A 17,556-nucleotide genomic window follows, 5' to 3' on the forward strand; every position below is an offset into this window, starting at 1 on the left:
GCGGCCCACCTTCGAGTTCCTGCAGTCGCTGCTGGAGGACTTCTACACCGCCACCGAGCGGCAGTACGAGCTGCAGCCCTAGCCAGCCGCGCCCGCCTGGGCCCCGTGCCCACCTCTGCGCGGACCACCCCGACTCCCGTGCCAGCCCAGACGGGCCACGAAGGCGAGGGGGTCGGCTGTGCCCATTTCTCAGACCGGAAGCCAGCGGGCAGAGGCAGTTCGCAGGGGGCCCCCGGACGGACGCCTCCACCGGCTGTGCGCCCCCGGGCGAGTGACGCGGGGCCTCTCTGTGCCGCCTCATTTGTAAAGAGGGTCTGTACCGGTGACCTCGCACGGCCACCCGGAGTACCAAGCCCCAGTGCGGTGTTCAGGACCGGTGAGCCACTGTCGTCACGTAAGGCCTCCCGTGCCCGCCGCTGCGCCCTGCAGGGACCCCGCCCTGCCCCGCTGCAGAAGCCAGACTGGGTCCCCCGGCTCCGGCACTGAGGGGCTTTTCCGCCATAAAGTCACCAACGTTCGAGCTTTTCCGTGTCGTTACCTGGGACGAGCTGAACATCGCGTGCAGGACGAGCACCCGGCACAAGCGAGGCACAGTCTGGGAGTCCCGCGTGGCCCAGGCTCCGGGCGGTCGAGCGGGGCCAGCAGGGGGCGCTGTGGCCTCATACATCCGTGGCTCGGGCCCGCGCCGGGGGCCCTGCGCCTGGCAAAGCGGGGGGCTGACGCTGGGAGCCGGCGCTTTGGGGACGGCTAGGACAAGAGCCCAGCTCCCGAGGCTCCGGCTCCGAGTCCTCAGGCCAGGTGCATAAACAAGGATCGGGTGACGATGGGGCGGAAAAGCGAGGAACGCTGGTGGCTCCCACTGCATGGAGGCTCTTAGCATGTTTTTGTTTTTGTTTTTAATAGACCGTTTTTTTTTTTTTAGCAGTTAGGTTTACAGAAAAAAAAAAAGTAGGAAGTAAGTAGACAGTCTCCATATCTCGCCCATTTCCCCTATTACTAACATCACGCAATGGGTGTGTTTGTTAACATTCATGAACCAATACTGATAAAATATCATTAGCCGAAGCCCACTTTTTTCATCCAGGCTCTCACTGCCTGTTGTACATGCTGTGGGTGTAGACGAAAGTGCAGAGACTTGAACCTACCGTTCTGGGTCTCCCACTCGAAAGCCCCCTGGCTCCACCTGTGCATTCCGTTCCTTCCCCTTGAACCCTTGGCACCCAGTTTGTCAGTGTTGACTCCGCTGACTGTGAGAACACCCCAAGGCAGGACTATAGCCATCCCGAGTCCAGAGGTGGGAACCAAGGCACAAAGTGCTCACACACACAGCTCACAGGCGGCAGGATGGGGGTGTACGGGGGGAAGCTGCAGGATGGGGGTGTAGGTTGGGGGAAGTTGCAGGCCTGGGCAGCAGAGGATGAGAGTGGGGCCTTGATGGAAGAACCCCTGGAGAGGGGGCAGTCGCTGCAGGGGTGCTGGGTGAGAGCCACCAGCCCAGAAGGACGCAGTTTACATAGCGTGATCACCTATGGTCTGTGGATTCTCCAGCAGCCTGGGGTGGGAGCACCACCATTGCTACCACAAAGCTGTTTCTGCAGATGAAGAAACAGACAGACTCCATGCCACCAGGTTCCTCTCAGCCAGTTCTTGGCCCTCACAGCCCCCACTGGCCGTGGACAAGCACTGGGTGGGAGCACAGCACTTTAGGGAGGAGGTCTGCAAGGGCAGGCCTGGGGCCTCACTGAGGAGCCCAGGGAGACAGGTGTCCAGCAGCTGCTCCAGGATGCTGGAGGTGGCGGAACCTAGAGGTGGAACTCTGTTGTCCCAGACAGTGGGGGCTCCAGAAATTGTGGGGCTTCTGACCTCCTCCAGGACCTGGCCACACCAGGGTGCTGGAAGGAGGAAACTGCCTGACCAAGAACCCGGTGCAAGGGGGCGTGGCTGGTGGGGGAAACAGGAACGTGGGACAACAGGGTCAGCGGGGACTCCTGCCAGTGGGGGCCACTGGGACTCAAGAATGGGAGGGCCAAGCTGACCTGCTGGAGCTCCTGTGGGGTGGGGCTGAGGAGGGAGTTAAGATCACAGGATGAGGAATGAGCCCTTCCTTCGCAGGGACCACAGGCCAGGGCACCACCTCCCAGGCCCCCACGACCCCTCTGAAGTGGCTGCCATGACTCGGGAGCTGTCCTTGAGCTGCAAGGCTTGAGACTGTCTCCTCACCTCCCTGGACCCCACGGTCATCCCCTAAAGATGAAAGAGTCACCCAGTGCTTCACCGACGTCACCTCAGGTTTTTGGTTTAAAATGAAGGCCGGGTGCGGTGGTTCATGCCTGTAATCCCAGCACTTTGGGAAGCCAAGGCGGGTGAATCACCTGAAGTCAGGAGTTCGAGACCAGCCTGGCCAACATGGTGAAACCCTGTCTCTACTAAAAATACAATAATTAGCTGGGTATGGTGGCAGGTGCCTGTAATCCCAGCTACTTAGGAGGCTGAGGCAGGAGAATCACTTGAAGCTGGGAGGTGGAGGTTGCGGTAAACTGAGATCGTGCCATTGCACTCCAGCCTGGGCGACAAGAGCGAAACTCAGTCTCAAAAAACCAAAATAAAAATAAATAATAGAATAAAATGCAAGTCCTTCAGCCTCTGCCTCTCCCGCAGAGATTCTGATTCAGTGGGTTGAAGTCTGGATCTGGAAACCTCCTCTTTTATAAGCACCCTGAGTGATTCCCGTGCAAGCATTTCCAGCTTGGACCAGCAGCTCTCAGCCCTGGCTACTCACTAGGATCACCTGGGATAGAAAGGGTGGGGCAGGGCATTAAAAAGTCCCAGTGCCAGGGTTCCAGGTGAGCATACTTTATCCAGGGCCTCCGCATACTTTAAACACCTCAGCTGGTGCTAATGTCTACCCCGGACTGGGAACCACTGGGCATGGCTGTGTGAGCTTGAAAGTGCTGCATCCCAGCAGGGCTGGCTGCAAGCACCTGGGGGCCAGGCTGATGTCCAGGTCCTGAAACTGCAGGACCGGCAGATGCCTGTGGCTTTTTCCAGCTCGGGCATGCAAGTGACAACCTGCGGAAATTAGAAAAGAAACTCAGAAGACCAGCACATTCTCCAAGGCACGTTCTCAGGCAAAGTGGACAACCGCCTCTCCTCCTGCTTGGTTTTCCTGGGAACGGTGAGGCTGGGAAGTAGCTTGAAGGACGAGGGAGAGTTTCTCCCCTAGGGGGCGCACTTGCTTGAGGGGTGCCCGGAGCTGAACCCGTGTCCTGGTGTGTTCTGGTTCCGGACATAAGTATGTCTATAAAGGATGAGGAGCCCAGTCAATTCCCAGCCAGAAAGTGAAACGTGAGAGTGTGTGGGGGAAGAGAGATGCAGAGAGAAGCAGAGGGCGCATGAATGGACGAAAGCATCATTTCCTGCTCTGGGACTTTGTCTTCCTCGGGGGAGGGAGGGTAGTTCATGGCGTGGAGTCTGCCTCCTCCCAACCGTAAATTTGCACACATGAGGACACTGCCAGGGGTCCCATGCCTGAGCCGTCTGGGGCATGTGATTGCTGTCCTGACACCCAGAGCTCTGGTGAGGGGGGCAGCCCAGGTCTAGGGAACTCAGACCTCTCCTTGCCTGTGAAGGAGCTGGTGCCTTTCCCTCTCCCTCCATTCCTCCATTCCAGAGCCAGCACACACCCACAGCGTTGCTGTGAAGTGAGCAACAGCAGCGTCCTCGGAGTCAGACAGACCTTTCAACATCAGGCACTTCCTCTCCCGGGATGTTTGCTCTCAGGGACTTTGCTTCATTTCTCTGAGCCTCAGTTTCCTCATCTGTGCAATGGGCACAATGCTGACACCTGCATCGAGGTTTACACAAAGCAGCACACAGGAGGCATTTACCAGAGTGCCTGTCCTATGCTACATGCTCAGAAATGTTAGCTCTCATTAGTGCTGTAATAATCCCCGAGGAAGGGCCTCCAGAGATCCTGATCCCAGCTAAGTCCTCTTAGCCAGTCTTCCCTGGCCTCTGCCGTACCTCCCCTGCCTCAGGCTTCTAACTCTGCCTTCAGAGCTTTGCTCTCGTTGCTGCTGTGATCTGTTTTGTCTATAGTAGTGGCCCCTTATCTAAGGTTTCAGTTACCAGCAGTCAACTGCGGTCCCAAAATATTACATTCAATAAGATATTTTGAGAAAGAGAGAGGGAGGCCACATTCACAGAACTTTTATTGTAGTATATTGTTATAATTTTCTATTTTATTATTAGTTGTTGTTAATCTCTTACTGTGCCTAATTCATAAATTAAACTGTATCATAGAGATGTGTGTGTAGGGAAAACAGTATGTATAGGTTCGGTACTATCTGCAGTTCAGAACATCTACATAGTTTGGGGGTCCTGGAACGTATTCCCTGTGGATAAAGGAGACTCCTGTACTTTCATGCTCTTCCCACCCACGGGGCAGAACTTCCAAAAGAGCACACAGGGTCAGAAGCCAAGGACCTAGGCAGCCTGGCACTCTCCAGCTATGTGACTTTGAGTGAGTGACTCCATTCTTCTGAACCCTGATTTCCTTGTCTATAAACAGGGCAGTGAGGCCTCCCTTGCAGGGTTGCTTTAAGGATTTAAGGAGTATTTTGGAAATGCAATAGTGTATTCATTTACTAGGGCTACTGAAACAAATACCACGGGCGAGGGTCTGTAAAAAGCTTAAACAAAAGTTGATTGCCTCACAGTTCTGGAGGCTGGACGTCTAAGATCAAGGCACCGGCAGGGTTGGTTTCTCCTGAGGCCTCTCTCCTGGGCTCATAGATGGCCACCTTCTCCCTGTGTCCTTATGTGATCGTCCCTCTGTGTGTGTCTGTGTCCTTGTCGCCTCTTCTTACAAGAACAGCACCCATACGACCTCATTTTACTCATCAATTTTTAAAGAGAATATCTCCAAATACTGTCACATTCTGAGGCAGTGGGGTTAGCGCTTCAACACAGGAATGTGGAGAGGAGGAGATACAGTTCAGCCCTTGAACCGTAACACATACACATACGCATTATTTCTGCTTTTGTATCTTTCACTCTACCTGCCCTGTGGTAGGTATCAATGTATTCTTGTGACTCATTGATTAGTTTCAAAATCAAGAATATTTGGTGTGAATAAATGTCCCATCTACAAATAAGAAAGACCCAAAGCTAAGCTGGAACAGCAGTGGAGCAGCCGTAAGCAAATTCACATATGAAAATCCAGATTTCCTCCAAAGATAAAACTGCCTTTAATGAAATATTTTATAAAAGGTTCCACCATGTATCCCATTAGATACTAAAAACCAGGACTCAAGTTTCCCCAGGCCTCATGATGTCATTTCTGTTTTTTTTTTTTTTTTAAGGTAGTAAAATACATACACGTAACATAAAATTTACCAGCATAGGCATTTGCTGAGTGTTCCATGCACTGTTAACATTCACACCGCTGTGTGGCCACCGCCACCACCATAACCGGGACTTTCTCATCTTCCCAAACTGCAGCTCTGTCTCCATTAAATGCTAACTCCCCATGCCTTCGCACCCCTAGCCTGGCAACCCCCACTCTACTTTCCGTCTCTATGAATTTGATTCTCTAGGGACCTCAAGAACCACAAAAGGACAGTATTTGTCCTTTTGTGACTGTGTCATTGCACTTAGCATAGTGTCTTTAAGGTTCATCTATGTTGTGTCAGTTCCCTGCCTTTCTGAGGGTGAATAAGACTCCCCTTTAAGGATACATCACGTTTTGCGTGTCCATTTGTCAGTCGATGGACACTTGAATTTTGGCTGTTAAGAATAGTGCTGCTGTGAGCCTGGTGTACGAATGTCTCTGCAAAACTGCTGGACCGGATGGCGACTGTAGGTTGAATGTTTTGAGGAGCTGCACGCTGCTTTCCCCGTCGGCTGCGCCCTTCCGCACGCCCATCAGCTGTGAACAGCTTCCAGTCCCTCTGCCTCCTCACCAGCCTTGTTATTCTCTGTTGCTTGAAATAGTTGCCGTCCTAGTGGGTGTGAGGCGCGCGGTGTTGTGTTAAGAGCAATAACCGCATGTTTTTAACTTTGGTCTCCGTGGGACCTCAGCCCTCTTTGAAATGCGTTCACGCGTTCTGGGGGTTCAGGGATGTTCCATGTGTGCTCCCGACAAGCTCCTTCAGGCCCAGTGTCTCTGAGGCTCTGCTGGTCCGCACTGGAGATGAAGGGGCTTCAGGGCCTGGCTGGGAGGGACCCGCTCACGCTGGGGGCAGGAGGCCTCCCCTCTGGAAGAGCCCCTGGCTCTGTTCTTGGGAAAGCACCTTTTTCTTTCTCCCCCAGGCACGTCTGCCCAGTGCTGCCTCAGGGTCTCAGGGAACTTGGCCGATATCCTCACCAGACATCTCCAGGTGGGCCTGCATGCTGGGTACATGCCTGGACCCCCCACCCCAAAATCCAGACATCTCCAGACAGGTCTGCATCCTGGTGGGTACGTGCTCAAACCTCTGCCCCAAAATGTTCACAAAGACTGGCTGGACACACAGCATCTTGGGCATAGCAGGCAAGAACCATGCCTAGCTCTGGGCACTCAGTCTCAGGTGACAAGGACAGAGAGCAGAAGGCAGCGCCACCATGACCCACAGGCAGATCAGGGAAAGCAGAAGCACCGGACTCCTGACCTGGGCTATGGGCACTCCCCACGGCCCCGCTGGGCTTGCAGAGTCACCTGAGTTAAAGGTTGAAACTTGATATCATGCTTAGAATCTTTAGACAGCTAAAGAGACCTTCATACTCAGTCAACATGTATTGAGTGTAAAGTGCCAATGATTGACCAATCCCAAGACGTAGCCTTCTGACCCTCATTTTACAGATGAGGAAGCTAGGGCCCAGAGAGGGTAAGTAACTAGCCCCAGGCCACAGAGCTGATAAATGGCAGAGCAGGGACCCACTGCTCCCAGCCTTTCTTCCAGAATGGCGTGGTCACCGACCTCCACATTTTACAAAGGGGTTTTCTGTGCCTTGCCCTGGGGGCTCCTCACAGCAGCCTCTTGGAGGTGTGACATCTTCATTCTGTTTGGTCTGGACAGAAGAAAGGCAGAGATGCTGAGCCTGTCACCCACATCACATCCCTAGAAATGATGGGGGGCAGACCTTGAATCCTGAGCTCAGCTCCATGGCCAGCACTTGAGGGGCCCCAAAGGGCGGTGAGATTAAACGTGCTCTTGAGCACTTGAGGAACAGGGCAGACATAACCCACAGGGCCCGTCCAGTGGCCCTCAGGGGGCAATCCTTTTAATAAGGTTAAGCAAACTGCTGAGAGGATGACAGGAAGGTTCGTGAAAGCCTGGTGGAAAAGATTCCAGGAAGAAAAACATCTGGTGCAGATGGGGCCACCAGGCTTAATGGATCCTCATTCTCGTCTCAGTATGGCAGCCCCTGGAGGGATGAAGTGGCCAGTCCCCGTGCAGGAGGCCAGGCACTCTACTGATGATTCAGAGAGAGGTGGCTCCACCTGACATCAGCCAGAGACCGAAAAATAGCCCTGGTCATGGGGAGAAGTTAAAATTTGTGGATACACAGAAAATTTCCAGCTAGCACCGTGGGGACTTCATGGCCTCTCAGGCTTTCACTTGACCCTGAAGAGACAACAGACCCCCACTCCCAGGGAGCTCTGCCATGCACCCTGTTTCACGGAAGCAAGGGCCTCCCCATGCCCACAGACACAGATGGTGATGTCGGTTCCCCGGCCAGCCACGCCGCCGAGCTGTGTGATGTGCTGGGGACTATGCACACGCTGCGGGTACATGGTCCTACTGAGCTAGCATGACCACCCTTAGGAGAGGATTGTTACTAGTCCCATTTTATAGATGAAAAAATGGAGCCTCCAAAAATCGAGGTCCTCTGCCAAGCCCACGCAGCTGGGACAGAAGCCCAGGTCAGCCTGGCCTCCTCCCGGGCCTCAGCAGATCTGCCTCCAGCCAGAGCTTCTTGGGAGGGGCGGGGAACAAGGCTCTGAGGCTGCGGGTCACACAGCGAGCAAGAACCATAGCTGGAGCTGGAGCTGGCCCCAGACACCACCAGGCTTGTGCCCCACCCACACCCCTCTGGCCTGGCCCCCTTGCCAGTTGCAGGTCGTGTTGTAGAAGAGCGGGCTTTGGAGGAGTCAGATAGGGCTCACTTCACCTCTTGGCTCTGCCTGCTATGGGTTATGGGATTCTTGGCAGATTATGTAACCTCTCTGAGCCTCAGTTTCATTACCTTTAAAATGGACATAAGCATACCTGTCTCAAAGGAAAGCTGGGGATGAACTAAGATAATGTACACAAAGCTTTGGCCACAATGGGGTGCACACAGCAGGATGTTAATATATGCACACTCCCTTTCCCCATACACCCTTGACAGCAGAGGCCCAGGCCAGGCAGCACCTTCCCTGGGGGCACCTGGGAGCCCAGCCTGCCAGTCCCCTGGTCTCCCTGCCCACCCTGGTCCCATCCTCCTCCATTTCCAATCAGCAACTTGGCCCCTGGGCCACCAGGCCCCTGTGGGCTGCAGATTCTGACAGGGGCTGATGGGAGCCAGCCCCAAGGGGTTTGAAGGCTGATTACCGAGGACTGATGAGGTGAAGAGGGACTGCTGCCCAGAGCTGACAGCCTTCCCTGAGAGGAAGGACAGGCAGGAGGGCAAGGAGAACACTCCAGTCTCAGCCTGACATCTCTGGAAGGGTGAGGGGTCCATCTAGGGGCATCTCTGTTGGTGCCTTCCTTTCTGTGCCAAGGTCACGCCACTGCTCTTGGTTAAAATTAGCCTCCTGCTCACTGCTCTGGACCGAGTGGCCTTTCCCCATAACCAATAGGACCTGGTCTTGCACAGGCAGGGCTGGGCTGCATGCCCTCGGCTCTCCAAAGAGCAGATACAGTACATGCCCGGCGCCTTGGAGGCTGGAGCAGGGTAGGCGTGTGCATGCACATGTGTACCTGTGCCTGTGGTGGGTATGACTACATGTGTAACTAACCAAACCAGGGTGTCTAGGAAGGAAACAGTTGTGGAACTGTGCAAGCATTTCATCATTAGCATCATTCCTAGGTTGTGTTGTTTCTTACTTACCTCCAAGGCTCCCATGTAATGGCTGATGGCCTCAGCTTACTCATTTCTAGCCCCAAGCATTAAACACTTGGTCCAACTCCACCCACACATCACCCCTGAGATTAAGAAAAGTGTGCAGTACCCCGGCATCCCAGGATCTGGTACACAGAACGTGCTCTCAAAGGATATTTGTCAAATACACAAAGGAATGGGGACAAGTCACTCTCTTATTCTTTGTCCATATCCCATACCTCGTAACATCTTAATCCAAAACTACATGCTCAGTCAGGGCTCAGGCAAGGATAGTTTGACCTGGAAGAAAAGCCAGCTGAGGTTGAAAGGAAGAGAAGCACAGTGGTCAAGCCTCTGAGGCCAGATGGATGTGGGCTCAAGTCCTGCCCAGCCACATGGCCCTCTGCAAGCAGTCACCTCCCTGAGCCTGTTTCCTCGCTTGTCAAGCACGTTCGCTAAGCAGCAGCCTCACCCAGAGTGGATGAGATGGTGCCTCTCTGGTGCTCAGCAGAGTACCTGGCACAGTTAGGTCCATAACAGAAGGAAGTTGTTAGTATTTTTACTGGATGTCAGCAAAAAAAAAAAAGGTGGATTAAACACTCAGAAACAGAGGATAGCACTGTTGCTAATCCTGCAGAGGGAAACCTGATGAAGGACGTTGTGAACAAAGTTAAAGCAAGTGTCAGGCAGGAAGACGATATTTGCAGTGCCTGTATGACAAGGCATTACTGCAAAGAAAACTGAAGAAGTTCTTCCTGTGCCTAAACAACCCAAAGACAAATGAACCAACATTTAGACTGGGCACTGCACAGAAAGAGAACTAGAACAACTAATAAATAAAGCAAACAGTGCCCAGCCACACCAGTCCAAGGAAAAATGCAATTGAAATAGTGGTGCTGGATACTTTTGCCATCAGGTGGCAAAATGGCAATACTGCTAATATCCAATAATATTGGTAAAGATATGGAAAACTGTTACTCCCATAAAGGTTAATGGCAGTGTAATTTGATAAAGCCTTTTGGGGAAGCATTTTTGGCTTCCAAAATGTTGACGCGTACACACACTGATGAAGCTACTGCATTTCTAGAAAACTATCCTACAGTAAGATATGCCCTTATTCCCAAAGATAAACATACGATATTCTTTACTGCAACTTGTTTGTAATCACAATGGGAACAACTTAATGGTACAACAAGAGGGTAGCTGAAGGAAATTGGGCACATTTTTTTTTTCTTTTTTTAATTGTCCGAAGGGTCAGCTAGAAAGGCATAATTATTTTATAAACTACTATTCTGCCATTAAAATGAATGGGCAGACCAGGGATAGTGGCTCATGCCTATAATCCCAGCACTTTGGGAGGCCAAGATAGGAGGATCTCTTGAAGCCAGAAGTTTGAGGCCGGCCCGTAGAAAACATAGCAAGACCCTGTCTCTACAGAAAATATTAACAACAACAAAAAAAGAACAGAACTTAAAAAAATGAATGGGCATGTGCATAGATTCTGATTTTGACACAAGGCCAAGACTGTCAAATGAGGGGAAAGGGGTGCAGAAAAACACATACAGCATGATGTACGCACACACACACACAATTTTATGTTCATCACACACATGTGTATTTGTGTAAACGTGCAGCAAAGGGATCCCAGTGATACAAACCAAAGAGAGCCCCATGACCTCCAGGAAGGGAGCGGCCGGGGCTGTCAGTGCAGGGGGATAAGGAAGGGCGCTGGCATTTTACCCACACTGCTTGAGTCTTCTGTAGTGAGAGTGCATTAATGCATTTGGAGAAGAAAAAAGCCAGGCCGGCAGGCAGTGATGGATGGTCCGGTGCAATTGTGCCTGGTGGCAGAGAATGGATGACGCGACCCCTGGGGTTGGGTCCCGCCCTGGGGCTCTAGCGGCCCCCTCTGGCCCCGTCCCTGCCCACTTCCTCTCCCGATAGCGCCTTCCCTCAGGTTATCAGCGGGGAGGCCACCCCACACCACACTGCCTTCCCTGTGCCCGCCGCGGAGCCCTCAGAACAGTCCATCACCGCTTATCGTCCCTGTCCCTGCGCCAGAGAGGCTGCTGGGGGGTCCAGGCCATGCACCCACCAACTAAGAGGACTGGCCCCTCCCCTCCACCCAGGCCAGCATCCTAATTTGGGGGAGGAGACTTCTGGCCACTAGGGACAACTCCGTGGCTATGACATCCCAAGGAGAGCATTCTTCAGACGCCCTCACTTCCTACAATAACAGTCACGGCGCCTGGCATTGATGGCTGCCTACTAGGGCCAGACACTGTGCCAGGCAAGGGACATGCTTTTTGTTCCTTTTCATCTGTTTTTTTTGAGACAGGGTTTCAGTCTTGTTGCCCAAGCTGGAGTGCAGTGGCAGAATCTCAGCTCACTATAACCTCCACCTCCCGGGTTCCAGTGATTCTCCTGCCTCAGCCTCCGGAGTAGCTGGGATTACAGGTGCCCGCCACCACGCCCAGCTAATTTTTGTATTTTTAGTAGAGACAGGGTTTCACCATGTTGGCCAGGCTGCTCTCGAACTCCTGACCTCAGGTGATCCGCCCACCTTGGCCTCCCAAAGTGCTGGGATTACAGGTGTGAGCCCCTGTGCCCGACTCCTTTTCATCTTTACACAATCCTAACCAACTTCAGAGATAGGGAAACACTCAGAGATAGTAAGTGACCCAGGTCACCAGGAAATACACAGCAGAACCAGGACCAGGTCACCAGAACCCAGGTTTGTGCTGTGGTTGCAAACACAAGGACAGGTCACTGCAGAGTCTTCTGCCTGGAAAGCAGGGGTCCCGGTGAACCTAGTTAGTAGCACCCTGGCTCTCCCACAGTGTCCCTCATGATAAGTGGTGACAAACTCTGCCCCCTTATCCTTGGCAGTGAGCAAGGGACCATCTCCACTGCGAGTGGTGAGAAGTGGTGCCCACAAAGGCATCACTAACTTGAGCCCAGTAACAGAGAATGGGATTCTTCCTGGCTTTCCTGGCAGTGGGTCGGGTGGAAAGAGCCCTCTATGGAAACAGAGCCCTGGCAGGGTCCACGGCCTCTGGAGCTCGGCTGTGCAGTTTCCCAGCCTTACTTTTCTCATCTGTAAAGAAGGTACAGCAAAAGTACCAATGGGAGTAAAGAAGATGTCAAATGTATACCAAGCCCTGAGATGCCAAGTACATGTAAACCAAGCACCTGGAACCCAGCCGGCCCCAGTGCCAGGAACCAGGCACTGTCATCATGTAAACCAAGCACCTAGAACCCAGCCTCCCCACTGCCAGGAACCAGGCACCTAGAACCCAGCTGGCCTCAGTGCCAGGAACCGGGCACTGTCGTCATGGAAACCAAGCACCTAGAACCCAGCCAGCCCCAGTGCCAGGAACTGGGTACTGTTGTCATCAGTATCAGAGTCAACCTCCCTGGACCTTGGCTTCCTCATCATTAAGAGGAAAGGTTAGAAGCCCTGTTAGGTCTCTTCCTACTTTGTCTATAACTCTGAAAAACCAAGGTGGAGTTTCTTTGGTACACTCTTTTTTTTGTTTGTTTGTTTTTTTTTGAGATGGAGTCTCGCTCTGTTGCCCAGGCTGGAGTTCAGTGGCACGATCTCGGCTCACTACAAGCTCTGCCTCCCGGGTTCCCACCATTCTCCTGCCTCAGCCTCCCAAGTAGCTGGGACTACAGGCGCCCGCCACCTCGCCCGGCTAATTTTTTTTTTTTGTATTTTTAGTAGAGACGGGGTTTCACCATGTTAGCCAGGATGGTCTCGATCTCCTGACCTCGTGATCCGCCCGTCTCGGCCTCCCAAAGTGCTGGGATTACAGGCTTGAGCCACCGTGCCCGGCCGGCACACTCTTTAAGGAAACAGGATTTGCCAAACCAATGCACCTGAGTAGGGAAGAAAAACCTTGTAAAGGCTTCCAAGAACCTCCAAAAACCTACTCCAAAAACCTCCAAAAAACTTACCACTAATCCCTTTTAAAGCAATTCCCTGACAATACTCTGTTAATCTCTCTTGAGCTCCTTCATATCCCTGAAAGTAGCAGGACAGTCTTACTTTTCAAATATTCACCTTTGCAAGAGTCTAGTCTGTGAGTCCAGGCTCCCCTGAAGTCTGAGATTTTGGGAGCTTTGGAGAATTCTGGATAAAATCCCTCACTGAACTTAGACAGCAGGAATCTCCAATCTTTGGAGAAGTCTCCTGAGTTTTCAGAGACTGGGCATCTGTTCCTAGCTCCCTCCTGGACTCTGATGCCACTGATGAGTGCAGGAAGCTTTTCCAGGCCTCAGCACAGAAAGAACCGTTAGAGCCTCAGAGCTGGAGGTGTGCAGAGTGGTCTCTGCCTGGGCTCAACCTCTGTGATTTCTGGCAAGTTACTGAAATTCTCTGTGCCTCAGGTTTCTCTTATGAAAATTATACCAGTTTTACCTCCTTGGGTTGTGGTGAATACCTAGGGCAGGACCCGGCACTTAGAAAGCTCTCATCCAGTGTCCCCTAACTCTTGGAGACAATGAGCAAGACTTAGAGGAACTGATTTGGGGGAACTTCACCACTTCCTTGGTTCTCCTGGAGACGCTGCTCTATTCCGCCTGGCTCATTTCCCAGGGCAGGTAAAAGTGGTGGGACCCCTCCCCAGGAGGCCAGAAAAGACACAAAGATGGATGGTGTGTTCCCCAGGGGTGGGTGTGTCCTGGGTTGCGTGGGTGGGTCACAGGGAGAGCGGTGTCATGAAGGCGGGTGGCTATGGGAGTGGTGGTGCCATGAGGGCGGGGGTTATGGGAAGCACTGTGGAACTGTGGGTGTGTTATAAGAAGTGGGGTTTCAGAGAGCTGGGTGGGCTATAGGGGTCTGTCCAAGAGGGATAGGACTAGAACAGAGGGTAGCAATCTTCCAAGTCCAGAGCACCCCCAACCCAGCAAGCCTGAACAAGTGTGTGGGGTCTCTGGCAAAGGAATAGCCATGCAGACGGGCAAAAGGGATGGAGCAGGCCAAGTGCTGGATGGAGAGAGGTGAACGTGGCCACCGCAGTGGCTGGCCGTGGCCTGGGCACCTCGAGGGCCCAGCAGTGGAGCTGGGGTAGGGGTGGCTGATTCTGAAGCGTTCTGTTCTGGCCGTGCATCTTCATGGAGACTTTCTGAGCTGAATGTGGTTCTCGGTGATTCCAACTCATTCCCCACAGACTTACCCAGCACTGAGCACAGGCCTGGAGGGAGACACTTCACTTAGATCCTTTCGCTGGATGGTATGATAACACTGTGGGAAGGTACAAATGAGGAAACCAAGGCTCAGGAAAGTCGCGTGAATTGCCCCAGATCACAAGGCTTTTGACCTCCAGTCCAGTGTCCTTTCTGCGTTCCTCCCTTGGCGAGGTTTGCCGACAGGGTGGGCCCAGCTACTCCCAGCACAGCTGGCCCTGGAGAGCGCTTTGCGGGGACAGAGTCAGCCACATGAGAAAGGACTTGGCATACGGTAGGATTTAAGGGTTCCAATCGGGGCTTTCCAGCAAATTCTGTTGGGCCAATGTGGCCCTCTCAAGTATTAGGTTGGACCATATGAAACCGCAATTTTGTAAATCAAAAATCATTGAATATTAGCAATTTCATACAGTTCACCCTAATGGTGTTTGGGGGGAAAGTCCACAAAATGCATGACATGCCCTTTTCTTGCGGTATAAGACAGGGCTTCATCAGAAAGGCCAGGCCTGTGGATGGAGGCAGGGGCCTGAGGGAAATGACCTCTGTGCAACTAAGGATGCTATGCCTTGTTTCTGGAGCTGAATTGCAATTGTGCCCAGCCTTCCTGGGACAAGGGCAGGAACTCAGGAGTTACTACAACCACTGCCACCCCACCCTGGGAAGGCCATGCGTGGACAAGTTCCCTCCCATATGGCTGGACGAGCCCTCAGGCAACAGCTGGGTTCTGTCGAGGAAGCCACATTAGGGGGCGGGGCTGGGGTGGGATGGGTGGTGAGCCCTCTACCCACTGACCATGAAACGCTCCACCCTCTTCCCCGTCGGTGTTCTGAGTCCGTGTGTCACACCGGCATTCCCACCGCAGATGCAGCCGGAAAGGCTCCAGTGGGAATTTCAGGGGACAATGGAGTAAGGCAGGGCTCCAGGGGTCCCTGGATGCAGCCACACCTGGATACAGGTCCTGGCTCTTCCCTTCCCCAGGGAGTAGTAACCTGTGGCACGTGGCTGACCTTCTCTGCTGTGCCTCAGTTTCTACAGCTGCACAATCCGGATAGTAACAGGCCCGCCCCGCTGGGCTGTGGTGAGGACACTCGAGATGGTGTTTGTAAAGTGTTCAGTCGAGGTTGGCCAGCGTTTTGGTTGCCGTCCACTCAAGCAGTGGGCCTTCAGTACACACCCGTGTGGAGCCAGGAATGGACCAAGCCTGAGGGATCCTTCCTCTGGCTCCCCCTTTGCTTTACCTCCGCCTTGTCTGGCTGCATCGTTGGTGGTCTGGGCCCACCACAGAAATGTCTCCCTGGGACAGCTTTGGGGTCGGGGGGTCAGCCTGGGGCCAGCAGCTGGTCCAGTAAGTCCACTCTCCCTGCTGCTGGGAGGAGCTGTGTTAGAAGTTCAGGGCTGTCACCTCAGTGAAGATGGAGTAAACACCAGGCATCCACAGCCAACCTGGATGAGCTGGGCACGTCTCCCTGGGCTGGGAGCCTCAGGTCTGGCTGAGAATGGCAACACCCCAGCCTAGGAGGGCCTAATCCAGGGACCCGGGGCCTCAGAGGTATGTTAACACATCTTGTGCGTGCGGCACGTTCAGGGATGTTCTCTGAACGCTACCCATCTGGCTTTCTACTTATTCCTGGCGTGCTCCCATATTGTCCTTTGAATTCCATGGGACCTCCATGAACCTTAGTCTTCTCTTCTACAAACAGAGAATGATACCTCCTACCTCCCTACCATGGCCTAGAATGGTCATGAGCATTCCGTTAGTTGCACGGTGCACAATACAGTGCCCAGGCATAGAGAAGCCCTCGATACCAGTGAACACCCAGGAGTTTTGCCCTCTCTGATAGTCTTTTTCCAAGATGCTAAGGTTCCTGGGATGAGCCACAGAGGCAGTCCAGCCTGTGGCATCTGCCAGTGAGGAGAGTGTCACCGTGGCATCCCAGAAAAATGAAGCTGAAAGACTGCTGTGGAACTGGGCTGGTCCAGTCCTCAAGTCCAGTCCTCTACTTTATGAAGGACTCCGGGTGGGTCAGTGTGGGCTGCTGTAATGAAGTAACAGAGGCTGGGCAGCTTATGAGCCATGGAAATTTACTTCTTGCAGCTCTGGAGCTAGAAGTCTGAGGTCAGCTGCCGGCATGTTTGGGTGGCTGCACGCTGCTGGCTTCTGGCTGTGCCCTCAGCTGGCAGAAAGAGGGCAAGAGAGCACATTGGGGTCCCTTTTATTAGGGCACTAGTCCCATTTGTGAGAACTCCACCCTCACGTCCACATTACCTCCCAAAGGCCCCATATGAATTCAGAATTCAATATGTAAATTGGAAGGGGACACAGACATTCAATGTCAATGAAACAGGCCTCGGTTAAAAGGCCCAGGTTGGATTTCACCAGCTGTGTGGCTGTGGAGCAGGCACTCCACCGCCCTGAGCCTGTGTCCTGGTCTTCATGTGGGCACTGGAATAATAACCCCTGCTCCACCAACCTCACACAAATGAGATGAAATGCAAGAAAATGCTTCATGAATTTAAAACATTCTCACTAGTTATTTGCATTGTTTTAAAGGCATAAATAGGTGTTTCCCCTGCTTAATCTGGGATCAGACTCACCCCAGACTAATGCCCGTGCTCCTGCCTCCAGGCCCATAGAAGGAGGCGGCAACTCATCTGGACGTCGGGAGGAGGTTTTGATCTCCTCTCCTTGGTCAGAAGTGCTCATAAGAATCTCCACTGCAGGATTGATATTTGCTGCCATTTCTTTTCCTCTGCACACATTCTAGAGTAAGCAGCAGACAGAGGTGACCAGAGATGCTAGGATGGGAAAATGAGGGGTCTGGAAAGCCCTCCACTGAGAGATCAGAAGCTGGGTTTCACATACTCACCACGGCCAGTGTAGCGAGTTTGCAGAGTTCTGAAATAGGATGAGACTCTGAGGTTTGCCTTTCATCAGCCTGGCTGTCCACTTATGGGGCAGTCTCTGCAGGAAGGAAGGAAACAGGGAAGCTCCCGCCTGCTCCATCAGCTCACTTTTCAAAACATGCTCACCTGGCCTCACCAAGTGAGGTGGGTGGAGAGTCCGAGGTCGGTTCATTTTCTGCTTCACACGTCCTTAGGTCACCTCTCTACTCCCTGAACTTGCAAGGCTCACCTGGAACCAGTTCAAGGTCTCCCCTGGAGTCTCTCACTTTCCATTCCCTGTCTCTCAGATCTACTAGAACAAGGCTACAGCCACCAAACACTTATATAGTCAGGCCCCCTTGCTGACACGTGACATGCTAACATGCCTGATTCAATTCAGGGATGCCTCCTCCTCCC

General features: G+C 53.0%; 1 protein-coding gene across 1 annotated transcript in view; it reads left to right on the forward strand.

Annotated features, from left to right (window-relative positions):
• BLK (BLK proto-oncogene, Src family tyrosine kinase) overlaps positions 1 to 410 on the forward strand; it is a 71,855-nt gene extending 71,445 nt beyond the window's left edge. Inside the window, exon 14 of the mRNA XM_011942844.1 lies at positions 1 to 410. Coding sequence (XP_011798234.1) covers positions 1 to 82 — 82 coding nt within the window. The 3' untranslated portion in view covers positions 83 to 410.
• Positions 411 to 17,556: the final 17,146 nt, after the last annotated feature.

This window comes from Colobus angolensis, unplaced genomic scaffold, assembly GCF_000951035.1.
Source record: "Colobus angolensis palliatus isolate OR3802 unplaced genomic scaffold, Cang.pa_1.0 Scaffold210, whole genome shotgun sequence".
In the NCBI taxonomy this organism is placed as follows: Eukaryota; Metazoa; Chordata; class Mammalia; order Primates; family Cercopithecidae; genus Colobus; species Colobus angolensis.